At 33.7% G+C, this 26,890-nt stretch overlaps 1 protein-coding gene across 2 annotated transcripts in view; it reads left to right on the top strand.

The window, feature by feature from the left end:
• Positions 1-26,890, top strand: part of Rfwd2 (ring finger and WD repeat domain 2, E3 ubiquitin protein ligase) — a gene marked incomplete at its 5' end in the record, with an annotated part of 196,761 nt that overhangs the window by 65,928 nt on the left and 103,943 nt on the right. For both annotated transcript variants that reach the window (XM_013520966.1, XM_013520960.1), the window contains 2 exon segments: positions 5,803-5,860; positions 24,199-24,313. In XM_013520966.1, coding sequence (XP_013376420.1) covers positions 5,803-5,860; positions 24,199-24,313 — 173 coding nt within the window.

Below are 26,890 nucleotides of genomic sequence, written 5' to 3'. Positions count from 1 at the left end.
TTTTTTTTTGGTTTTTCTCCGGTACCAGGAACCGAACTCACGACCTTGCGCTTGCCAGGCAGGCACTTTTGCTGCTGAGCTAAATCCCCAGCCCCGATAAATTTAAATTTTTAAGAGAGTCATATATCAGTTTAAATTTAGAATTGACAAAGTTTTCTGTGATACAGGAAGAGGGAGATTTATAAATAAAATATAGGTGAGACTTTCCATTTTATATATTCTTGATTTTTTGCATATTGGATGATTGACTGGCTTATCTAGTAAATAATGAAGTGTTAATGACTCCTTTTTCACATATTGATGCTCAGGCTTAGTACTTTTAGGCAGTTATTGACTCAACTGTTTCATTTTACTTAGAAAGATAACTTTTTTTTAAAGCATAGGAACTGAATTGTTTTTATGCTCAAGTCTAACTCTGATCTTTATAAATTTATCAGTAATTGATTGTGAATTTCAAATAGACCTTTCTGTATAAATCTAAACACTTTTAATATAACTTAATATAACCTTTATTTTCCTCATCTAAGAGAGGACGATTGTATGTAACAGTGCAGGAGATCCTCTATACGCAAGCTAACACTGCCTCCAACCCCAATCTCCAGGAAACCTCAGGTATACTTACTTTGGGGACTTAGAAACATAAGTTATGTTTTACTGTGTTTTAATGATTCCCTCTAGTGTAAGAGTAGTAGTAAAACCAGTTGATTGTTTTATTCTATTAAAGGTGACTGGCCTTACACTGACCCTGTCCTTGTGAAGGAGCTGGACTTGTTGCCATAGGCATTTCAAGATACTAAATTTTTATTTTTTTCATTTACTTACTCTTTACTTGTTTTTCATTACTGGCTCCATTTTATTTCTTCAGTTATCCAAGCACTTGAACAGTTTTTCGTATGCTGACCAATCATTTGCATGTCTTTTAAATTTTTTACTAGTGTGTATTAATTGCTCACAATATTAGTTACATTGTGATATTTTCATACATGCCTATAGCTTAGGTTATCAAGTCTGTCTCCTCTGTTAGCCTCCCTTGCCTTGCCCTCCCTTTTCTACTGATCCTTTTTCTTTGTTTTTATTTTTTATTTTTTCCTGGTACTAGAAATCAAACTCACAACCTCACGCTTGCCAGGCAGGCACTGTGCCATTGAGCTAAATCCCCAGCCCCACAATCCTTTTTCTTCTATGACACCGAATTTTAAAACTGAACTAAAACAAAAATAAATAGAAAATACAGAAGCAAACTTAACTGATAATGCTATAGGGGTATCTTTTGTGTATCATTTCCTATTAAAATTTTTTTTCTCATTAAAATTGATAGATGATGCAACAAGTTAAGGAAATGTTCCTTGAAAGGTACAATTTTCTTGAAAGGCTATTATGTAGAGTATTTGAAGTATACCGGACACGTTTCAAACACTGCTAGGCATTGGAATAGTTGTGAACATGACAGATCTTGGAACCCTCTTATGATAAGGTAGTCTTTGGATGGGAAGTAACATAAGCAGGTAAATTGATTGTTATTCGTATAGTACAGTATAAGTAGACTTTTTGATTCTAAGAATTTTAATCCATCACATAGCATTTTAACTCTAAAACTTCAATAAAACTTCATTTTAACTCTAAAACTTTGATTTGTAGGCATCTTTGGGTTCTTGTTATACACTGTAATTCTCACTGCTTGATGAAAATACTAACAGTCCATTTAAATTCTGAAATGTAAGATCTTACAGAGGTTAAATTTGAGTTCATTAGTATCAAGCCAGGCCGCTGTTTGAAATACAGATTTTGGTACTCTGTTACTCAGTATGAGTCATTCCGCAATAGATCTTAGAGATAAACAAGCAGGCAAATGGTGGAAAGGATGCTTAAGAAAGTGTGGAAACATGGGTTTTCTTGATTTTGTGTCTTTTACTGATGCTGACATGTTTTAAAATCTTAATTGAGATGTGTATTTTTGTCTTTTAAAAGGAAGCTCAAATACTCAACAATAAGTGTATATAGCTATCCTTATCATGTATCATGTTGGGAAGAATGGGGTAAAGATTTTTATTTCTTTTACTTTTTTTTTTTTTTTTTTTTTGTAAACATTCTCAACTCCAGTTCCTGGGCTTGGGAGAGTTAAAATTAAGTCTCCTTGAAGAAAACAAATTATTGATATTTGTCATTTGTTTCTTGTGGGTTCTATTTATGGACTATGATCAGATCTTGTTGCTTATGGCTTTTGCTCTTTCAAGTTAAGAGTCATACAGGAATTTCATCTCTTTGATTATTGGCTTAGTCATTTTCCTTGTTGCTGGGACAAAATACTCTACACCTGCAACTTAAAGAAGGAGACGAGTATTTTGGCCCATGTTTCAGTCCGTGGATGCTGGCATGTCTGTGGGTCATGGGGCAGGAAAAGTTGATCAGAGCATGGCAGCCAAGAGGCAGAGCATGAGAAGAGGAGCTGGAAAAAGAGATACACCCTACCAGGTTATGCCTTGTAATTTACATATATTGTTTCATATGCTCTTCAAAGCAAATTTTATATAATAGATTTTATCTTTCCTTTTTATTTTACTAGTTAGTAAACAGTCTAAGAGACAAAGTAATTGTAATTTGCTCAATATGACACAGTGACATAACTGATATTCTTACCAAGGCATTCTTACTCTAAAGCCTTTAAAATCTTCGGAGATGAGAGGATTATGGAAAACATCCCAGAATTGAGAATAGAAGGTAAATGGAAGTTTTCTGCTCAAACTCAGCAGAGCAGTGATTTTTCAAAGAGAAGGCATGGGTCACTTTGATGGTTAAACCATAAGGATTCTGGAATTATGCTACCTGGCTTCAAATTTTATTTGTGAAACATATTATGAGTGTGACCTTAGTGAAATGTATTATTTTCCATATACACCTTAGTTTTCTCCTATGAAAAATAAGGATAACAGTACTTGACTTGCAGATAAAATGTGATAATGTGTTAAAAAAATGTGATATGTGTTCAAAGAAATGAAAATAATGTCTGGCACATACTAGAGATTCAGTAGACATTAGCTCCTGCTATTGTTATGAGTTGACCGATTATTCCCATTAATTTTGGTTGATTTGACCATGTCAAATGTTAAAAGGTATGTATGGGTAATAAAAAGGAAAAAAATGACACTAAGACTGATTTCTAGGGGGCCAGGGATATAGCTCAGTGGCACAAGTGCCTGCCTGGCCAGCACCAGGTCCTGTGTTTGATTCCCGGCACCAAAAAAAAGACTAATATATAGTATCTGGAGGTGTCTGCGAAGTTGAGACCGTAAGAATTTTGCTTGTTAGTATATGAGCTTTACCATTAATTTGAAATTCAGTAAAATTATTAAAGTATTGAAACTTTGTCAGATCATTTTCAGGTTACTTATTTAATGTGTTTTGTTTTGAGGAAATTGGCTCAATGTGAAGAATACTAGAAAGAAACATCATTTCTGTAGCCATATGATTTACTGTGTGAAGTGTAGAAGTTTATTAGTTTTAGTTTTTTGCCATAAATTAACGGCTAAAAATGTCAATGATAGCATCTAATTTCGTGTGTATACTTGGTAATTTCTGGCCTATTTAGTTTTTTTTTTTTTTAAAAAAAACCCTATACTCATTGATTTTTATGTTCGGCCTTAGTATGCTTATTTTACTTACAGATTTAAAAGTTACCTTTTCTTTATTGTTTGGCTAGTATGGATATTAATAATTTAAATTATAAATTACTTTTTTGAAATAAAATTCCAGTCTAAAATTAATAAGCCTATTATTTTCACCAAGAATAAACCACTGTTTTCTCCTAGTTATCCATTGATTAGAGGAGTATTTTATGTGTGAAATTGACTTAACAATCTGTCTTCTAATTATGAAGTAGATGTTTGCTTTTGGAAGCAAATAACTGAAGTGAGAGTCATTGTGTGATACTACCTAACTGAACTTTTTTGATACTGACTAAACTATTTTTTACTCTAGATTAAGTGCTGCATTGTTTTCATTTACATTTCTAGATAAGCTTCTCATCGTCACTGGCAAGAACATTAGGAATTACCGTATTTTAGTAAAAGTCTATTCCTGATTTAGTTTTGGTTACTATTCTGTGAAGATTTCTTCTGTTATCATTTTTGATGTCCTGATTAAATTTTTATAAGTTTATTCATGTTTACTTGAAACTCACACTGTCTGTGTTTGTAGTTTACTGTTTCTCATTTTTTCCCCTAAGATGTGTCTATAATCTGAGTTAATTAATGTAGGATTTTTCCAAATCTTCACTTATAGAGCATAAAAAGAAATATAATGGCTTAAAATTTGCTTTCATTAATAAAATACCATTAAGTCCTATAATTTCAATATCTTCAGTTGGTGTTTTTAATATATATTTTAAACATAATATTATCTTTCTCTGCATACTAAGGTGATATCAGTATCATTAAGGCTAGCAGTGATTTAGAATTACAAAGCCATGAAAAAATCATAGCTAGTAGTCATTCTATTGGCCACTAAACATACACTACATAGTTTTATTAATGCTATACAAATCGTAGGTAATTGAGTTTCATTAGTAAAAGACTTTAAAAAGATTTTTAGATCCTGGGGATTGAATCTAGGACCTTTATGCTGAGCTAAACTTCCCTCCTACCCTCTCCAAGATTTTGAAATATGGTCTACCTGAGCTGTCCGGGCAGCTGTCCGGACTTGTAGTCTTCTTCCTCAGCCTCCCAGAGTGCTAGAGTTACAAGTGTGCACCACTACAGAAACAGTCTGTTGGATGCATGGCGTCGCATTTTCAGCCCTTTTAGTCCATGTATGGAGTAGATTGACAGTAGCATATGGTTTGTCATGTAAGTGCTTGATTTTTCAGGGAAAGTGAATGTTGATTTATTTCATGTCAAGAAACCCACAGCAGGAGTGCATAAATTTTGTCATGTAAGGAAAGGCTCTTTCTTGTATGATTGAATTTTACTGTTGGAAGAGAAAAGAACACAAATTAAGACTAGGTAGTAATGTTGGGTGAAATGATAAATTGTTTAAGAATTTGCTGATTTTATGTTTATGGGTTGTATGTTTGATATCTGATTAAATGATTGGCAGTAAGTGTTTGCTTAGCAACTAGTAACATTTAGTTTTTATATATTTTTATTTAGATCTACTTTTTCTGTTGCTAAAGTAATGTAAATACTAGGTAGTAATGTATTGCTGCAATTAAAAAAAGGTAACTGTGAGGACAGTTCTATATGACTTATGACTTAAAATATTTATGAAATGTAAGACTTACTTGTTTACCAATTCTGTTAATAATAGAGGCCAAAATGTATTGTTTATCATATTTTAGCATTATACTGAGAACTTTACACACATTATCTTATTATGTCATACCTCTGATACATCATTTATTAGGTGGAAGAACTAATGGTAAAATAAAATTAATCACTTTCATAGTGTCCAATTATTAGCTAAAAACAAGTAAAATTGAAACCTTGTACTTCCAAACTCCCATGTTAAATATCTTTGAGGTATTTTCAGAAATAAGGTAATTGTTCTGTGTATTTGAGTAATAGTTGAGTAGTATTTAGAAACTTTAGCAGCTTGAGATGATGGGTGAAATGATAAATTGTTTAAGAATTTGCTGATTTTATGTTTATGGATTGTATGTTCGATATCTGATTAAATGGCAGTAAATGTTTGCTTAGAAATTAGTAACATTTAGTTTTTATATGATACATTTTTATTTAGATGTACTTTTTCTGTTGCTAAAGTAATGTAAATACTGAAATCACATTTTTTTCTTTCTTCATTTTGCAGTAGTATTATTGATTCCACAGAATACAGCCAACCTCCAGGTTTCAGTGGCAATTCTCAGGTAAATGATACATTTAACAGTATGTTTTAGTGCTACCAAGGGTATAATCACTTAAGTTGTAAAGTTCTAGATTAGTTTACTGAAATGTCCTATCATCAAGACATGCCATTTCAAAGGCTGTGGGGTCAATTAGGACCTGAATAACTCAGTTTTCTAAAAATACCAAGCACAACCTAATCTTGACTAAATATGAGTGATTGCTGCTTCTTTACCATTTCCAACTTGCACCCACTAGTGTTCTGTCCTCCTCAGATTTATTGTGATTATTATAGAATTAGTCCCACATAACAGTGTCCAGTCTTACTTCCTTGAACATGCCTTCAAATTATATAATGCAAGTGTAAATGCTTTGTTTCTAAAATCCTCTTGCTTACCCTTGCTTACCCGTAGTGTGTGACTTATTTGTAATAAGCAGTAAATAAAACTTGTCCAACTATGGATGTATTCTTGTTGATATTTGGCTGGAGGGCATTTGGAAACTTTAGATGAGAAACAAGAGAAGGTTTTCACTGTTACTGTTTATATAGCATTGCTCTGAAAGTTCTAGCAAATCCCCTCAGCTAGAAAAAAATTAAAAATTGTGCAGGGAAAAAAACAGAAAAAATAACAGACTATTTCCAACTTACGATGATTCCACTACCATTTTTTTTTTTAATTTATGATGATGAGAAAGTAACTTGTATTTAATAGAATTTTGATCTTTTCCTAGGCTAGCTAGCCTTATGGAAAGACACTAAGTTTGTTTTTGTTTTTAAAGACTTGACGAGGAAATGAGTAACTAAGCCATCTGAGTATCTGTGTGATAATTCTAGGCAGAAGGAAGAAGTAAATAATCCCTGTGGCAGAACCATGCTTGACAGTCCAGTAAACTAGTAGGGTTAAAGAGAAAAATAGGAAGTGAAGTGATAAAACGTATCAGAAATTAATTTGTACTTAACTTTCTTAGGCGATTATAAGGACTTAGGTTTGTTTTGTTTTATTTTGGTTTTTGTTTGCAGTTTTTTTTTTCTTCTTTGGTACTGAGAATCGAACTCAGAACCTTGCACTTGCCAGGCAGGCACTGTGCCCCTGAGCTATATTCCCAGCCCTTTGTTTTGTGTTTTGCCAAATGAATTAAGGTTACTTTAATAAAAGTACTTTGTCTTTATATTTTTCACCAAAGGACATATATTGTTTATTTAGAACTTGGAGCACTTAGAAAAATTGATCCATTCTTAAACAAGATAAATTGTACCATCCACATTCTATGAATTAGAATCACAGATACTAAATAGAAAGAGAAAAGCTGACAGCTACTTTGGAAGATTGTAAACTGAAGACTTGAATACCTTTATGTCAAAGAGTAGATGGATACAAAAACTCAAGGAACAATGCTAGTGAAAGCATTACATATCGAAAATACTGCATATAAAATGTAGTCAAAATTATACTAGAAAGTCATAGCATTTAACCCTTTCAGTTTTAGAGAAGAAATAAATGAATTTGGTGTTTACCCCTGGGAGGTACATTACTGTAAGATGGTATATATAGAAAACAATTTCAGCAGGAGTACTTACGTAAGATAAATTGAAATTAGATGTTCAACAAGCTAGTTTAAAATAAGACACTGCAGGCATGTACTAATAAAAATTAGCAGTTTCAAATGTATAATTTTCAACATACATTAAAATAGTTTAAGACATTTGTAGCACAGTTTGGATAGACCCAGTAATATTTTTTGTGTGTGTGTGGATATACTATTGAGTTTTATTTTATTCAGAAAACATTCATTGAACATCCATTTTATGTAAGACCCTGAGATGATTATGCTGAGAAATAGAAGGAGTGCTAGTATCTATTGAGTTTACCATGAGTCAGAAGCTCAAATCTTTAATTCAGGTCTAGAGAGAATAAACGATCTGGCAGAAATCACAAAATAATTCAACTACCGGCACTACTATTTTGATTTTTGATTTAAAATCTCCAATGTTCTGTGCACTAAACTGAACTACCTGTTCTTCTTTTTTTTTTTAATTTTAAAAATAAAAGAACAAAAACATATTAACAAACAGATATCCATTTACAAAATAGCACAAGAACAATACAAGTAATACTGAATTACTGACAAGGTGACAGGAAATTAACATTGGTTGCTGTATTTCCAGTAGTAATTTTTAAGTGTGCAGAGAATGCTGCCAATTGACTTTTAAGATTCTTTGGTAGGGTGAAAGAATCAGAAGTTACTATGGTGAAAGCCTTTACCTAATCACCTACAGGTATTAATATGTATTCACTGACTGCTATATCAAATAGAGCAAAATAAAATTAAGATTCTGATCAAAACAAGTTAATAGGTTAGCCTGTGGTAAAACTGGCTATGCAGTAGTGGAAGGAGAGATTAGGTATATTGTGTTGTGATAACTGGGAAATTATGTGATAGAAATTGAGTTTCTTCTTTTGTCACTTACTGAAAGTCCATATCTATTGAATAATTACTTCAATAACAAAAGAACTATAGAATTTAAAAAGGAACCTTTATTATAATAAAATACCACAAACACTTTAAACCTAAATTAGAAAGGTATCATAAGTATGGTTGATAATTGCCTTAATTGCTTCAAAATATAATACCTTTGATTACCAATTTTTAATGAAAGCTGCAAATAGGGTAAAAAATATGGTAAAGGACTTTAAGGAGATGAAAATGCTCACATATGAAATAATATTCAATTTCCAAATTATAGAAAGGAAATAGGAAGTAATGCAGGGTACCAAAGAAGATACCTAATACTTAGAGCAGAAATCAGAGGGATATTTGACAGTGGCAAAAATAATCATGCATTGCTTAAAGATGAAAATATGTTCTGAGAATTGCATCTTTAGGTGATTTCATAGCTCTATTTACATCATATGTGGAGCATACTTAATGCACACTGACATGTCACAGGTCAGGCATTCCACTTGGCCCCTGGTGTTATTCAAAGACAAAGTACTGTCCATAATCAACGTGGGTATATAAGGCTACCACAAGCATGCTGCTGTGCAGTAAACTTCTATTTTGTTAAAAGTAGAAAAAGTACATTCCAAACAACTATAAAGAGAAGTATATTAAATGTATGAATTAACAAATAATTGTTTACTATCGCATTATCAAGGCTTACATATTGTACATAATTGTATGTGGTATATTTTTATGAAACAGGCAATGAAGTAGGATTTTTTTTTGTTTTACACCAATATTGCTACTAACATGTTGTGGTTTGTTTTTAAAAAAAATCTGGAATCTAACTCAGGACCTTGCATTTGCCAGGCAGGCGCTTGTGCTGCTGAGCTATATCCCTGGCCCTAACATGTTAATGAGTTACTAGGCAGTAGAAATTTCTGTGCTCCACTACACTCTATGGGATCACTGTTGCTTATGCCATCTGTTTTTTTGCCCTGCTTATTCTTTTTTCTTTTTTTTTCTATGCAGTCTGTTACTGACGAAAATGTTATTGGGCACATGACTGTCCGCTTAAGTTATGACTGTTTTATGCCTGCAAGCATGTGTGTACATTGTGTTGTGTGTGTGTTTGTATAGGTAAGATGGAAGGAGAGTTGAGTTGGTAGACTTTCAGGAAGGCAGTTTGGCAGTGTATACATAATGCTAATGTTAGAAATGTTTGATTTGGTAATCAAACACAGGAATTTATTACAAGGATTGAAGTACTAGATAGAAATGATGTACTAGTATTAATTATATATACCAAAATTCTGAAAAAATAAACATGTGCAGTCAGTATAGAATAGGTATAAAAGTTATCTTATCCTACAACTATAGAATGGAATATTTTGCTGCTCTTAAAAACATGTTTAATAGTTGGATTTTAAAAATGCTAACATATGAACTTTACATAAGTATTTTATAATTCTGAATTTCTATAGTTGCCTGTTGATTTTGCCTTAGCATTTTTATATAACCAATTACCATAATTAGAAAATTAACACTGATATAATATATATGCGAATTTTAAATTCTGAGTATAAGTTTTCTTACTAATGTCATTTGTTAAAAAAAAAAATTGGTAGTTCAGTTACAGTTCACAATTGTTTTTTATGTTTGTCCTGTTTTTATGTTACTTCAACTCGTATAGGATTCCTTGATTTTTCATGACATTGACACTTCTGAAGAATATGTTGTTAGGCTGTCCCTTTATGGTATGTTTTAATATCATAGAAGGTTACACCATCGCAGGAGCTTTTCTTTTTCAGAGTTTTACAGAGTATTCCTTCTTATTTGTTTTTTCCTACAAACTTTAATGTCTGTTATCTTATAAATTATTTCATGGAGAATTAATATCTTTATGATAATTGAGTCTATTTTTCTTATTTCTTCATGTTTTTAGGTTTTTAAGCTATTTTTAAAATATTAGTTGAATAAATTTTAACTGGGCATCATGATGCATAGCTATAATGCTAGCACTCAGGAGGCTGGGCAGGAGAATCTCTGTAAGTTTGAGCACAGCCTAGAATGTATAGTGAGACCCTGTCCTCAGATAGACAAATGGGGGGGGGGTGTAAAATTTTAAAATTACACATATTTCAAGATAATTATAGATTACTATACAATTGTAAGAAATGATACGGAGAAATTCTTTATAAACCTTTTATTAATTCCCCAATAGTAACATATTAACAATATTGAACCTTCAAGTTTGTAAAGAGAGTATATCTTTCATTTTACTGTTTTAAAAATTTCTCTTAGGTATGCCTTTGGTAAATTTATTTATTTTTTGGTACTGTTGATACATTTGTTCTTAAATTTCATTGACCAATTGTTTGCTGCTGATGTATAGAAATTCAGTTGATTTTTGTATGTTGCTTGTAATCTTGTCACTCTTGTATAAATTTGCTTATCAGTAAGGAGAGTTCCAAAGTTGTCTGTGGTTCAAGGCTCAGTAACAAGAATGGCTTCAATCCGAGGTTAGATAGGTATTTGCTATGTAGGTGTCTGTACATGAGTATTTTCTCTGTGTGTTTGTGGGGGCCTTTGTGTAAGGGTGTGATTTTGGCAGTCTTTTGTAATAGCTCTTTTATCACGAAAACCTTCCTTTCATAGCTTTCTCGGGCTCCATTTGGCAGGATGTGACACAAGTGACCCTGTTTTGATTCTTTAAACTTTTGTATCTTTGATCTGTACATGTTCTTCTCTTTCCCTCCATTTTTTTCTTCTCTCCTTTCCCTTCTATATCTGTCCTCTTTTCTTCTCTCCCTTCCCTTTTCTCTCACCTGTTAGGGTGTTACCTCTATGTTTTGGTAGATGACTTTTATTGTTTTGTAGAAATTTTCTTCCATTCATATTAAAACTTCTGAACATGATTGAATATTGAATTTTGTCGTCTGCCTTGTCTGTATCTTTTGAACAATTCATTTTCTCTACTAAAATGAATTACATTGTTTTTCTAACAAATTCCTGGAGTCCATTTGGTCATGATGAATTATTATTTTTATGTTTTACTGGGTTTGATTTGTTGTTTTTTTGTTGTATTTATGTTTTTGAAAGATACTATGCTCTTGCTTTCTCTCAGTATCTTTGTTTGATTTGTCAGTGTTTATTTTGCTTTGCATTACTATAATGAAGTATCTGAGGCAGCTAACTTATGAAAGAAGAAAAGTTTTATTAAACTCACAGTTTAGAGGATCAAAGTCCAAGATTGGGCTGGGTGGAGAGGGGGCAACTCATGACACGAGCTCATGTACAAGCAAGCATTCATCTCCAACAGGAGCTGGAGTGGAGGAGTGAGGGAGGTAGAGGGAGTAGATAGAACCAGGCTTGCTTCTTTTATAATACTCCCCTGGGAAGAACTCCAGGGAGCACTCACAAACTATCCTGTGTCGGCAGTGACCTGAAAATCTCCCGGGAGTCCCTGCCTGTGGAGAGTTTCACCACTCAACAACACCAGGCTCAGAACTAAGCCCTTAGTCACTAAACCTTGTGGCACTAACTGTATTTTCTATCTCTAGCAGTGAACATGAAGTAAACATAGAGTGTTTTCTCCTCTTTTTTCTGAAATACTTTGTGTGAGATTAATGTTATTTCTTCCTTGAATATTTGGTAGAATTCCTGAGTGAAGTTATGTAAGCCTGGAGTTCTTTTTGTGAAATTATTTTTATTAGATAGAAGGGTATTTACATTCCCAATTTTAACTTGTGAAAACTTTGGTAAATTTTGTTTTTGAAGGAATTGTGTGTTATACTCTCTTATTATCCTCTGATGAAATAGTTTTGTCTATACTCACATGATGCCTGTAACCTCGTGTGTGGGGTTTTTTCCCTTACTAAGCAATTTACCAGCCTCCACTATACCTTCCCTATATGGTTGTATAACTTAGTTAATTTTAACATTATCTTCTTGGAGTTAGTGTCAAGTCCCAAAAGTTAAAGGTTCAGTCTTACAAAGCTGCCCCCACTTCAGACTTCAATCACAAGTGTGGGCATCTAATATTTTTGATTGGCCAGTTATTAATCAGGGGTTTCCTTGGTTTTCATAGAGTAGTTCCCAGAACTCAGGGAAACACATTACTGAGTTTTCATGCTTTTTTTTTTTTTTAAATAGAGGTGTCACTCAGTAACAGCCAGATGGAAAAGCTACATAGAGCAAATTATGGAGGTTGATTTGTACAGTTCTTATTCTTTGGTTATCCTATCACCATCTCAGTGTCTACTAAACCAGAAGCTCATTTAATCCTGTTGTGGAGTTTTGATAGAGCTTAATTTTCAGGGCCCCTCCCTTCTTGGAGGTGGTGAGGCTGACATTCCAACCTTGTAATTACTTAGTTTTTCTGGTGGCCAGCCTTATTCTGAGGCTGCCCAGGGATTGCATTAGCATAAACTCAGGTATTAGCAAAAGACGCTTGCTACAAATAACAGAGAACACTTCTATCACTTAGGAAAGTGAAGATTTTATTACCTGTGTACCAGGAATGTGGGGAAAAAAAACCCAAAATTTTCTTATCTCCAAATCACTCTTAATACAGATTTTTTTCCTTTTTGTTTTCCTTTAATATGTTTACTATTTCCCCCTCTCTTTCAAAAAAAATATGTTTTTTTGCTTTTATCTTTTTGAGACAAGGTCTCGCTATGCAGTTCAGGCTGGCCTTGAGCTCACTTTGTAGCCCAGGCTGGTCTCAAACTTGCAACAATTCTCTTAACTCAGCCTCCTGAGTGTGGGGATTACAGGCATGCACTACCATGCCTGGCTCTTTCATAAATTTTTGAAATTTTTTTTTTTCCCTTTATGATTTCTTCTAGATACATGTAGAGTGTATTTTTGCTTCTTTATGTAAAACTAGCTTGTTTCACTCTAGATATTTTCTTATATAAGCATTTGAAGCTCTAATTTCCCCCTATAAGCACTGTTTCGTTGTGTCTCATGAATTTAACTATTATATTTTTCATTATTCTTGAATATGAAAGCTTTTCTAATTTTCTGTATGATTATGTCTTTGACCTATGTGCATTTTATGATTTCCAAATATTTGCATTTTTTGAGACATCTTGATTTCTAATTAAATTGTGATCATAAAACATACTATTTAACATTTCAATCCTCTTAAAAATGTGGAAAGTCATTTTTCTGCATATTTCTTTTTGTGAATATACTGTTTATTGTTATTGGTAGCTTATTGATGGGTATATGTATGTTGGTTGAAAGAAGTGAATAGTTTTTTCAGATCACTTACTGTAGTACATTTAATTCTTAGAGAGGGGTATTATAATTTCATACTATATTGTCTTTTTGTTGACTTTTGATTCATATATTTTGAAGTTCTTGTTAATACATAATATATTTTATGTGTATGTATAATTGTTATTTTTGCAGACTTGGGTCCACTGACTTTGGGTGTACTGTATTTGTCTCAAAGTCTATCCTATCTGATACTGACATAGCCACTCTAGCCATTAACTGTATAGTATCTCTTTCTCTATCCTTTTAACTTTCATTTTAACTGGTTTATCCTTAAACGTGTTTCTTATAAACAATAAGTATGAAGATTTTTTTTTATTTCTCTCTTCCTCTATTTTTTTAAAGTTAATTCTGATAATGTCTTTTTATTTGTAGTGTTTATCTATGGACATTTAGTGTAATTATTGATAACATTTTTGTTCTCTTTATCCCATTTATTGTTCTCATGTCCTGTTTTCTTGCCTTCTGTATTTCTTGAATGTTCTATAATTCAAATTTAATTAATTGGCTTTTTAGCAGTACTGCCCTCTTTGCTTTTTTTTCTTTTTTCTTTTTTTTTTTTTTTTTTTGTCTTTTTGAGACAGGGTCTCACTATGCAGTTCAGGCTGGCCTTGAGCTCACTTTGTAGCCCGTGCTGGTCTCAAACTCACAGCAATCCTCCTGTTTCAGTTTCCCAGGTGCTGGGATTACAGGCATGTGCCACCAGGTCCAGCCTCTTTGCATTATTTTTAAGCTGTTTTGTGAGTATAGTTTATGTTCTTGTCTCAACCAACTTAATTTTGCACTGTTTAATCTAAAATGTAGAATTTTTAAGGCTTGTAGGTCTTCATATCTTATGCATCCTTTGTACTACAGTTGTCATAAGTATTTCTTCTGTATAAATTATACATCCTAGAAGACAATATATTTGCCTAAATTACTCACATACAATTTTTAAAATTAAGAGGAAAAAATTACTTACAATTATGTAGATATTTGCCATTTATTCCTTCTGGATGAACCATATTTTCCTTTTGTGTACTAAAGATAGCAGCTAACTTAATCCACAACAGTAATGGAAGTACTTTTTCTTGAGACCTTCTTTTCTTTAAGTGTAAGTGAAATGCTTCCCATTTTATCACAGAATAATGAAAAGTTAAATATGCAAGGAATCACTTGTAGTACAATTACTTTTTGAAATTGTATGTGTGTTTTATTGTAACTAGTGGTGAAGAATACATTATCTCCTAATGGCATTAGAGGGCCATTACCTGGATTTCTGCTGAGGCCAGCAGCTTTATGTTGATCTTTGCTTTTGCATCATAAGTGCAAACATAAGCACACTGAAATGGTAAATAACATCTTACTGTTTTTATAAACACAGTGTTTTGTTTTGTCTTATTTTGTTTTTGCAATGCTAGGCTAGGATTCAATCCAGAGCATTATGCAGGATTCCAAATGTTCTAGCATGAAGCTACATCTCCAGCTCTCTTTATTTTGATAGAGTTGGATGAAAAGAGTTTGTCAATTTTATTTAATCTTTCAATGAACCAACTCTTCAATTCATTGATTCTTTGTATTGTTTTCTTAGTCTCCAATGCATTACTTTCTGCTCTGATCTTTATAATTTCATCCTTCCTACAAGCTTTTTGCTGAGCTTGCTCTTCTTTTTCTAGAAGTTTGATGTTCATTCACTATTAACTTGTTTACTTGCGCTTGCTCTGTTTTCCTGATACTGATATTCAGTGCTATGAATTTCACCCTTAGGACTGCTTTCATTGTGTCCCATAAGTTCTGGCATATTGCATTGTCATAGTCATTTAATTGTAGAAGAGGTCTAATTTCTTCTTTAATTTCATTGGTGACTCTTTAGTTGTTCAGGAGGGTGCTATTTAATTTCCATGTGTTTATGAAGTTTTCGGGGTTTTTTTTTGCCATTGATTTTCAGTTTCATTGCGCTATGGTCTGATAATATGCTTGGGATAATTTATTTAAGCATGTTCTTAAGCATTTACTTAAGCATGCATTTACCTAAGCATGTTCTGTGAGCTAGTATGTGGTCTGTTTTGGAGAATGTCCTATGTGCAGCCGAGAAGAATGTTTATTCTGATGTTGTGGGGTCGAACACTGTAGACATCTACTAAGCCCATTTGTTTAAAAGTTTATTTCAGTTCTAATATTTCATTGTTGGCTTTTTTGTCTAGTTGATCTGTCTTTTTGTAACAGTGGATTATTAAGATCCTCCAATACAATTGTATTAGTGCTTATTTGATTTTTCATGTCCATTAATATTCGTTTTATATAGTTGGGTACACTGGCTTTTGTTGCATATATGATTGTTATCTCTTCTTTGATTGTTCTCTTTACAAGGGTGTAGTGACCTTTATCTTCTTAATCCGTCTTGGCTTGAAATTCACTTTGTCTGCAAACAGAATACTACCCCTGCTTTTTTCTGGGTTCCTGTCACGTGGAGTATTGTTTTCCATCCTTTGACTTTTAGTCTATGAATTTCTTGTTGAGTTATGTGTTTCTTGTATATATAGCATATTGTTGGAACATGTTTCTTGATCAGTTCTTCCAGTCCTGTGTCTTTTGATTGGTGAATTGAGGCCCTTCACATTGATGGTTATCACTGATAGGCATTGACACCCCCTTCTCAGGTTATTTTCCTGTTGTTGGCTCCCCCTCTTTTATTGTCCCCTCCCTTTGTTCAATTGTTTGCCTTGCCTGCTGGATTCCTTCTGTTGGGGTTCATGGACTTGTAGTACTTGTTTTCTCTTTCTAGAATGACCTTCAGAAAATTTTGGAGTGCTGGTTTGGTGGTCATAACTTTCCTCAAATATTCTTTGTCATGAAAGTATCTTACTTCTCCATCAGTTTTGAAAGATAGTTTTGCAAAGTATGTCAGTCTGGATCAAAGGTTGTTTTCCTTTAGAACTTGAAGTACTTCAGACTCTCTTTGCCTTGAGAGTTTGTGCTGAGAAATCAGCTGTGATTCTGATGGGCTCTTCTCCAAGCTGGCTCCTGGCCAGTTGCTGTCATGTGTGCGAAGACTGAGCCCGTAGCACTCACTGCCAGCCAGTGCAGTCCTTCACATCCATTGCTCCCCTCCACCACTTCCTCTCTCTGTGGAGGCCACTGGCAGTCTCCATGTGTCCACAGGTTAGAATCACTCCTTGTGCACTGAGTTCCATCTCAGGGAACAGGCACCACCGGCTGCCTCTTTTCCTCTTCACTGAAGTTTCTCTCTTCACTCTCTCCATGGGCTTCAATTTGCGCCTCAGATCCTTCCTGGATCCAGAGGCCCAGTTCCCTTCTTCTTGTCTTCCTCACATTGCTGTATTCCAGCGTCTGGACTGCAACACTCAGAGAGGCTCTTTCTCTGCTGCTTACTGCTCTGCCATCTTGGTGCCTCCCTCTTTATTTTGAAATAGGATCTCACTACGTTCCTCAGGCTGGCCTTGAATTTGTGATTGTCCTCCCTTAGACCACCTAGTAGTTTGGATTACAGGCGTGCATGCCCCAAAACCGCACACTGGCTTTGAAACCAAGACCTTCTCATTGAGCTGTGTTCCCAACCCCCAATGTCCCTTGATATAGGGCAGTGGTAGCATGTGTGACGGAGTGGACTGTTTGTCTTACTGAAAGCTTTGAAAGGTTTGCCATCATTACTGATAGAGGGTCTTGCTAAATCAGTAAGTTTTCCAGACTAGCTTTGAACTTGCTATCCTCCTGTCTCAGCCTCCTAGAGTTCTGAGATTACATAGTTCTGACCTTACAAAGATCCTCAAAATATTTCAGAGAGTGCCTAGTGGCTCACAGCCACACTTTGGAGATCACGTTAAGACAACCATTCTAAATTATTCAGATTTCTCTTTCAAAGCCCATCTTAAAATGTTTGTGTTAAAATTTGCCTGTGTTTAACAGCTTATCAGTTTATCTTAGTACTTGCCTGTGTTTATCAGTTCAGTACTTTATATCTAGACCCTTGCATTGAGTCTCCGGTTTCCTGCAAGGTGTTAAAGCAAGCAGCAGGGATCTGGGATGACCATTTGTTCACAGGGAACAAAAGGCCACTAACCAGCTAGAACCTCAGGGTTTACTGATTGAAGAAAATGGTAAGGGGATAACTCAGAGGGCAGTGATGACCTTAAGCTGATGAGGATCTTGTCCTGGATTGTCTTTAGTCTTAGGAGTCTTAGTTGTAGTGGTCCTCATTTTAGTCTTAGTAGGTGGGAGAGGATGGCCCACCCCTAATGAGATAATGGGGAATCTCAAAGGGGTGATATCAATAATCCTAAGCTCCGTTCATCCGTCAGGGAAGTATGTAAAACTAGCCATCGTGAATTTGTCCCTAACAACTTTGCTCTTGGTCCTTGAACTTTTAAAGGTTACTTACTGGGTAAATAATGATAATTCATTTGTTTCCTTTGTAAATCTATGAAATAGTTTGAGAAGAAGGGGTCTTTATATGTTGGAAAATTTTCAGGTTTCAGTTGTCCATGTACTTTTGGCTTCATTTAGAATAAAGGTGTCTTCCTAGTGGAATTAACAGGGACCTTGGCTGTGGTGAGGTCTTTCATTGTACAAATATTGATTTCATTCATCTTTTAATGATCTCATTATTTGATATTCTTTTCCACTACTAATTTTAAATATATAAAATGGAATATTTAATTTTGAGTATTTCTTTCCTGTTTCCAGTTTAATTGCATTTGACAGTCAGTGCTACATTTTTGAAGGTTTTTCATATAATGTACAGGCTCACTCTAAATGATATTTTTATATGATTGTGTTTAATTTGCTGTGTTATCTTCATAGGATCCCTGTCAACTTCTTGGCCTTTACTTCAGGTTTGGTTTTTCTTTTCCCTTTTCCAGTGACCAAATCAGATTGTATTGAAAAGTAGTTATCTTTGAGTTTTATCAGTGTGGCCCCTTTTTCTTTAGAGCCAGCCTAGAGACATTAACACAGTTCAGGAACATTTCCTTTTATGTCTGCCTGTAGGTTGTAGATCTTATGCTTACATTATACATCATCTGATAACTCGCCCATTCTCTGCAATTTGTATTCTCAAAATATTTGTGAAATTTTAAGTAGTTTGTGACAATGATCCAAGTGTTACGTATTTAACATTTATGAAGCTACCTAATGTTAGATGACTTAAAAAGGAATTGTACTAAAGTTCTGAGTAAGTTTTAAAAACTAAATATATTGACAAAATGATTATAGTTATAAAAACTGGAAATCATATGAAACAGTGTTGTCAACTACTTTTTATTGGTTTCATGTTATATTCCTGATTTTTGTTAGTAAATTGGTCTCATATTTTAGACTATGAAGTCTTTTTGCTTTTCCATTGAACAAATCATTTTGCCAAAAGGTGTATATTCTTCTTCTTCAAATTTTTAAATAAGATGATATATATGGAGGAATGTTGGATGAATATGTAAATTAGAAGCATAATTATAACAAAGCAAACCTTTATGAAATCAGCTTTATTAATTATTACAGTTTTACTTGTACAAGGTACTTATTTGATCCTAACAAATTTCCTGCCTTCTGTCTGTGATAATTATTTTTCTGATATTTATTTTCAACAGTGTATTGATTTTTTTAATTTGCAGTGTTGTACCATATATATGTATATACCCTCTATTTTATTTGGTTTGACTATATTTCAATTTTGTAAAAATGATGCCACATTAAATAGTTCAGAGATTTGTTCTTGATTTTTATTGGTAGCTGATTCATACTCACTATTGAATAATATTCCATTGTGTTAATATACTACAATTTATCAATTGCCCAGCCTACATACATTTCGTATATTTCTGGAATTTTTGTTATTTTTGCCATTAATGACATCTTTGTATCTTCTGATAAACAAGTGCAAGAATTTGTTACTTAGGAGAGGAAGGGTCATTTGGTGTATAAACTTTGTATTTTGAGTTAATGTTAAATTATTTTCCAAAGTGTTTTACTAATTCAGAACTCCCACCACATAAGTGTATGAGTTCCAGTTTTTTGACATTATTACCAATAATTAGTTTAGTTATATTTACAGTTGCTTGTCATTTTAGATTCTTTTTTTTTTTTTGGTACTGGGAATCGAACTCATGACCTCAAGTTTGCCAGGCAAGCTCTTACGCTGCTGAGCTATATCCCTGGCCGTGTTTGTCATTTTAGTGGTAATAAATGGAATATAATTGTGAATTTAATTTGTATTTTTCTGTTACTGTAAGATCAGAATCTTAGATTTATTGGCCATTCATGTTTTATCTTGAGTGAAATGGTATTTCATCTCTTTTTCCATTTTTTTGTATTGCTGTTTTTCTTTGTATATGTATGGTCTTTTATCTTTGTATATCTTTGCTTTGAAAACATAAAACATATCCTAGATTCTTTCAAAAACAAAACTCTTGCGTCCAAGGAATCTCTGAAATAAAAGAGTTTATTGAGCCAAAAAATGCCATAGACAAGTAGGGGGAAAAGGGTCCTGGGACAAGTTCCTGCAGCTTCCAGCAGCAAGATTAGGTCACAGTTGGAAAACGTCTCCTGTATCGGGGGGGGGGGAGAGTACTTTTTCCCAAAAATCTGGAGAAGGAAATCATATGTTCTTTGCATTGAACCTATATTGGGCAGAGAAAAGAGCGATGGAATTATGCAAAGCAGTTAAACCTTTGGTATAGGAGGGAAAGTTCTGTATAAGTAATCATTGCTTCCGGGTTAGTTGAAGTTGTAAGCAGACTGTTGTGGTGCCTAGGGAGTTGCTATAGCATATGGGTTAGATATTTTAACATACATTCAGGAGTGTCTTTTATTCTTTTCAGACTACAGCATGTTCAATGATTACTCTTTCTTCCACCTTCTAGCCTTCTAATTAATTTTAGGGCATCTCAGAATTGTTTCTTTATGAATGCAAATCATTAATTCCCATGTGTAGCAAATAGTTTTTCTTCTTGTCTCGTTCTGGGTTTTGATGAATAGTTCTTGATTTCTGGGTCAGAATTTTTAACTTTTATAGTTAATGTTTTTGTATTTCATTCACGTAAACTATTGCCTTTTCTTTTGAGATCATAAATATATTATCCCATGACAGTACAAACAGTACGTGGTAATTTTTGTAAATACTTCATGTATATTTAAGAATAGTACATCTTCTCTTAGTGGATATGGTCCACTAAGCCAAACTTTTGTATGTGATTGAACATACAGTAATGTTACCAGACCTAGGTCCAGTTGCTCATAGAAGGGCAGCCAGTAAAGTCAAGATACAAGGCATTGAGGTAAGGAAGATGACTATTCAGAGACCTCACTGTTGGAAAGGGTGATGGATGCAAAGCTCCTCTTCCTGAGAGACTATTTTAGTGGTGGTTTGTATATGAGACGAGTGAAGACTAGGGGAACCTTCTCACAGGTGGAGGTTTATAGCCCCAAAGATGCAAATGTGATCCTAATCATGTATTCACAAGATGCTTTTCAGTTCTGCAAATCTCAAGAACAGATATCATTATTTCTTCCTGCTGTTTTTGTCACAGATTAGTTTGTCATACGCAGTTCCTGACATACAAGGGATAGTTTAGTGGGAGTGTCTGCCCTGAGACCCTCTTGCTGATCACCAAATTCATGGCAGTGAAAGAAAATATATTTCACCTGATTATTGTGGAAGGAAAAGGTCAGATAGGAAAACTCTTCTCAATGCTCAACTTCGTTACTAGCATAATCTCAGTTGATTTGAATTTCATCTCCCACTGTGTTGATGGCTTTGTCAGTTTCTCGGGAATATCTGCTCTATATATTTTTGAGACTGTGTTATTATGAACAGACAGGTATATAGTTTCTTCCAATTTTTCAGTCTTTAGGTGTTTCATTAACGGATACTATACAGTTACATTTTCTCATCTGTCATTGCTATCTATTCTATCACTAGTTTAGTCAGTAATTATTCCCATTTTTGTTTACATTCATGTAGTTTCACTCAGTCCTTATCATTGCTATTTTTCTCATTTCACTTTTAAAAAAATCCCTTCCTAACTGACCCACTACTAGTTTCGATTTTACCTATTCTATGACTGTGCTTTCAGTAGTTGTCCTTGAAATTTATCCACACTTACCTCTATACTTTTCTTAATTATTTTCCCAAGTATGTTAAAAGCTGAACGACACAAACTCCTATTACTCCTTTCTGACATAGAAGATATGATTGGAAAATACAGTGTTTAATTTAAAAATTGTGAAGTAAAAGACAATTTGCCATTATATCCCTTTTCCCCCCTCATAATACTCCCTCTTGTTGAACAAACTTACCCCATTATTCTTGCTACTTTCTGAAACAGATCTTTATGTCCTTTTTCATGAGTGTCTTTAGTTGCACTACTGTGGCTGACTCCTTGTTCTGAGTTGATACAAATGCTTAGTTTTCATGGTCATTTTGACTTTGGAGAAGTGTCAGAAATCACAAGGTGCCAGACCTGGTGAGTAACGTGAAGGAGGACACATTATAATGTTTTTCCAAGCCTGACTTCCCATTGGATGGCACTCAGCAGCAGTATTCATATTTTTTTAACCATATCTCTTAAAGACACTCATAAAAGGGGACTTTCAGAACTGCTTCAGAAAGTAGTAATGATAGTGTTGGGGGGATTGAGGGTGATCAATAGCAATGTGTCTTGTAAAATTTTTTATGTAAACATGCCTCTTATTTTGGGATCATCTGTTATATATGCTATTATTTGGTATATTTTTTCTGTCTTACTTTTGAACCCAATAAATTAGATATGATTAACAATAACATTTAGAATCATTTATTTCATTGCTAGTTACTTTGTTCTGTTTTTCATTTTTTGTCTCAGATCTTCAGTTTGTGTTGTAGTAGTTTTCAAGTATGTAATTTCAGAGTTCTTTTAACGTACAGCTTATTGGTAATAAACTTTATTTTCATTCACATGAAACTATGTTTTGTTTATGTTGCTGAAAGTGTATTTTTCAGGTTTCGAATTTTAGATTTCAATAATTTTCACTCTTTTTGAAGATAATAAAAATTCACTGTGTTGTAGTTCCCGTAATTGCCTTTTGAGAAGTATTTTGCCTCTTGTTCCTGTTGAGTTTTCTTTCCTGTTTGTCTGATTTTAAAAGTTTTCTGCCTTTGAACAAAACACTGTTTCACCTGTCTCTAATTGTAGATTTCTTTTTAATTGATAGGAATGATTTCTGAGTCTGTGCATTTGTGTTAATTTATACTCCAAAAAAATTCTCAACCATCGACTTTTCAAATTGTTAAAAATCTTTTACTTTCTTCTTTTGAGTCCCTGGCCATTTTTCAAACCATTATTTTCACTTGGGCCACTCACACAGCAATCACAGACTGCCCGTGCCCGTGACCTCCAGGGGTCGGGGTGTGAGTAAAGCGCAGACTCAATCCGCGGTACCGGCAGCTTGTGGGGCATCCTCTCACTCAGCGCAGGGCACACACAGGGAGGGCCCACATGCGAACCCCAGTGAGAGCAGTCCCTGGTCCTTCTGAGAGAGGAACTCCTGTCTGCCGCGGGTGCATGGAGGGCAGGGACTCAGACTGTAATCTGGACTATTTCTTTAGGTATTTCATTTAGTTTGTACTTCTGGTGGTCTCTAAACTTTGTTTTCAAAATTCCAGATTAAATACTGGTTTCTGTGTTGGTATTTGTCTTAAAGTAGCTATTGTCTTCTTCCCTTCCTTCCTTTGTATCTATATATTTTGTTTACTGTCAACTCTCTCGAATTCAGGCTCTTATTTATATGTTGTGTCTGTGGAAATTTTTCTTGCAAGTCAAGCATTGCTTTAAAATAGGTTTTTTACCTCTCATTTAGTTTTGAAGCAAGAATCTGCTATAGAAAATGTACTGTAGGTTTTGTTATCTTTTGTTGTTTTTGAGACGGGGTCTTGCTGTGAGGTTCATATGGGCTTGAACTCAACAGCAATCCTACTGCCTCAGCCTCCCAAGTGCAGGGATTATAGGTGTGTTTCACTACACCTGGCTCCTTGTGTAACTTATGTCTATTTTTCTTTAAGTGCCCCAAGCATAACAGGTAGCCACTTAAGATATGCTGCATAATACATATTTAGGATCATGGACTTTTTTTTTGGTAGGATTTATATGCCAACATATTTCAGGTTTGTTGTCTTGCTGTATCTATCTGATTTTGTTATTCTGTTCTTCTGGTGAATATGTCAAATTCTTCAGCATATATTATTTGTGCCTCTTAATCTAATAATATTAATTTAAACAGTTCCTAAAGTAAGAAACTGTTCCTATAATTCAGAGGGTACAATACTAGGATGATGAAAAAGGTTTATATTCTATTTGGTAATTGGTTTCCAGTATCTTCTGAATATTACAATTCTCCAAATTCTATATTTTGTAATGTCATTATTAATTTGGATATTCCCGTTTCTTATTTTAGTCATGTGAAACTGGTTTATTTTAAAAATTCATTCTTCTAGTTCTGTGAATTTATTTCCTATTTTTATTTTAAAAAGAAAATTTACTGTAGGAACTAGTTTTTCCCCATCTATAGTAATTTTACTGTGATGAACTTTTGAAACTAACTATGTAAACATTTGAGTTCTGTGTAAAGTGAGAATGGTTTGTTCTGTCTTTTCTTACCACCTCAGACGAAGAAACAGCCATGGTATAATAGCACGTTAGCATCAAGGCGAAAACGACTCACTGCTCACTTTGAAGACTTAGAACAATGCTATTTTTCTACAAGGATGTCTCGTATCTCAGGTACATGTTTATGATTTCTCTTAAACTATTCAAATTCATATTTCAGATCAATTTCTAGGTTTTTATGGCAGATTTATGGAAAATCCTAGTTGTAAAGAAAGGTGTGTATTTTTTATACAGTCTGTCAGAGTACTCTGAAGGTTTTTAAAAATCTTGGAGAATATTATTTTCCGGTGGTAATTTGCATTCTCTGTTTGGGAATTTTTAATCTTGATATGTAGCAAGCCAAGTAAGGTTAGAAAATCTGCCGTGATAACATAGTTAGCAAAAATAAAAATCTCTTCAGTTGCCTGCTATTCAACATTAAATTCTGGGGTTTTTTTGGTACCAGGAATCAAACTCAGGACCTTGCACTTGCCAGGCAGATGCTTATGCCACTGAGCTATATCCCCTGCCCATCTATCAACATTAAGTTCTAAGCATTGTCTTCAGTATTAAAAATTAAAAGCTGATGGCTCTTACTGTCATTTAGTGGGGACAGTAAAACTAATAAATAATATTTACAATATTATATATTATAAATATATAAAAATTATGAAAACAGAATAAGTATCCAATATTATAAAACTAGGAGGGAGAAATCTAGTACATGTTGAAAATGAGGTGATGTTAAGGGAAGGAAGGACCAGTTTAGGGAGTTGGGAGGAGGTGTATTTGGCTCAGACCAGTATGAGTTAACTGACAAGAGATAATTGGGAGCATATTCAGATTAGTGAAAATAACATGTGTAGCCATGTACATGACAGGGCAGTATTTTATTGCTTTAGGGAAGTAATAAAATTCTCTGTTCTTTAATCTTTCTCAGTATCTTTCCTTATCATGAAGTAAGGACATTAATACCAAAGGGTTCTGGGTGACATATATAAAATAGAATGCTTGGTACATGTTGGGTGCTCAATTGATTATCGTTGCTCGTACAACTGCTTTAAGTGAAGACCAACAAAGGAAAAGACATATTTTATTTTATTGACTGTTAAAAACTTGGCCTTGGTTGAATGAGCATCTTATATTCATACTTAGATCTTTTGGACAAATTTGCCTCCAGATTGATGATGGAAGAAAACTTACGTTAGATTTAGGTAGCATTTTTCCTTGGAAGGCAAGCATGTTTAAGATTAATGGTAAACACTTTCTGTAAATGTAAAGCTGGCATTTATTGCCTTGAATCACTTATTGAGTGTCTATAATTGTCTATGAATAGACACTTGTTAAATTGAAGATGATCTGAGGCCTGCATGCTGACTTACAGGCAGAGTTCATGTTAACTCTTTTAAATGTTATTTTCTGTTATAATGTTGAAATACAATAGGCTGAGTGAAAGACTTTTTTTCTTTAGAGACATCTTGGGGTAGGTAACAGTATTAATAGTCCCTAAGTCACAAATAGTGTAGGCATGCTCAGAATAGTAAAGGTAGTGCCCCTGACGACTTAATACTAGGAAGACTGATTTTATTTGTGTGGTCATAGCTGTATTATTGAAAGCATATTGTCATTAGTTTTTAGGAATCTTAAATTTATCTTATCAGATTTGCACATTGGCTATAGAATCATATTACTGAATATGATGAACCGTTTCAGATCCTTTGACAATAAAGAGGAAATTTTAACTTGCACATCGTGAGGTCCATAAGAGAATAATTGTCCTTTTTGTATTTTCAAATGTGAATGTACAAATTACCGAATCCCCCAAGTGGAAAGAATTATAAATTATAAAGCATTCGGAGACAGAAAAGAGACATTGAAAACACTTTAGGAGAGATGATATACCAGCAGATATATGTAGATGTTGATCTTTAAAAAAACAACCAAACAAAATCTTTCTTTTGCATAAGTAAATAAGTGAACACTGATTGCTGTAATGTCAGATATTGAAAGCTTGTTTTCTTCTTAGTTTCTTTAGAAGTTAATATTGATCAGCTTGTGTGATAGAAATCCATTTATCCTTCCAAAGGATTATATAATAGAATACACATTCTTGATGATGTGTGCAGAAATTAAAGTCAAAATGGGAAAGAATAAATTAACATTAAAACAATTTCTAAACAAACTGTCTTTCCAGTGTTCAAATTAGAGTAAAAACTCAGAGTAATAGAGTTATACATAAAAAGAATCAATTAACTATTACATCCAAATCACTCTCAAGTATAGTTTATGGTTTGGGCTTTTTTTTCCTCTTTATCAATTACATTTTATTTATAATTTATTAAATTTCCTGAGAACCATTTTTATGGAACAGTTTTATCTCAGTACCATTACTGTTGCATGCTAATTAGGTTATTCCTTTTGCTGTTATTAGAATGAAAGCATTGCTAATTTGGACCCTTTTTGTATGGGTTGTTAGGTGAATTTGCTTAGTGTTAAAATTTGTAAAATTTATAAAATGTTAGGGACAAAAGTTTAGTTTTTTTTATGTTTTGGATAAATTTCTTCATACCAGTACATTTTCAAGATAACCTAATATTCCAAATAAATACGTTTATCATAGCATCATATAATTCTTTCAGCTTAATGATTTTTCATTTTAATTTTGTTATACCTACTGTTACCTTCTGGGTAGGCATTTAAGAAAGAAATCAA

The sequence above is a fragment of the Chinchilla lanigera genome, unplaced genomic scaffold, assembly GCF_000276665.1.
Source record: "Chinchilla lanigera isolate Chin_1 unplaced genomic scaffold, ChiLan1.0 scaffold00005, whole genome shotgun sequence".
NCBI lineage: Eukaryota > Metazoa > Chordata > Mammalia > Rodentia > Chinchillidae > Chinchilla > Chinchilla lanigera.
Note: the sequence above shows the minus strand (reverse complement) of the source record. Positions and strands in the feature narration are given on the sequence as shown.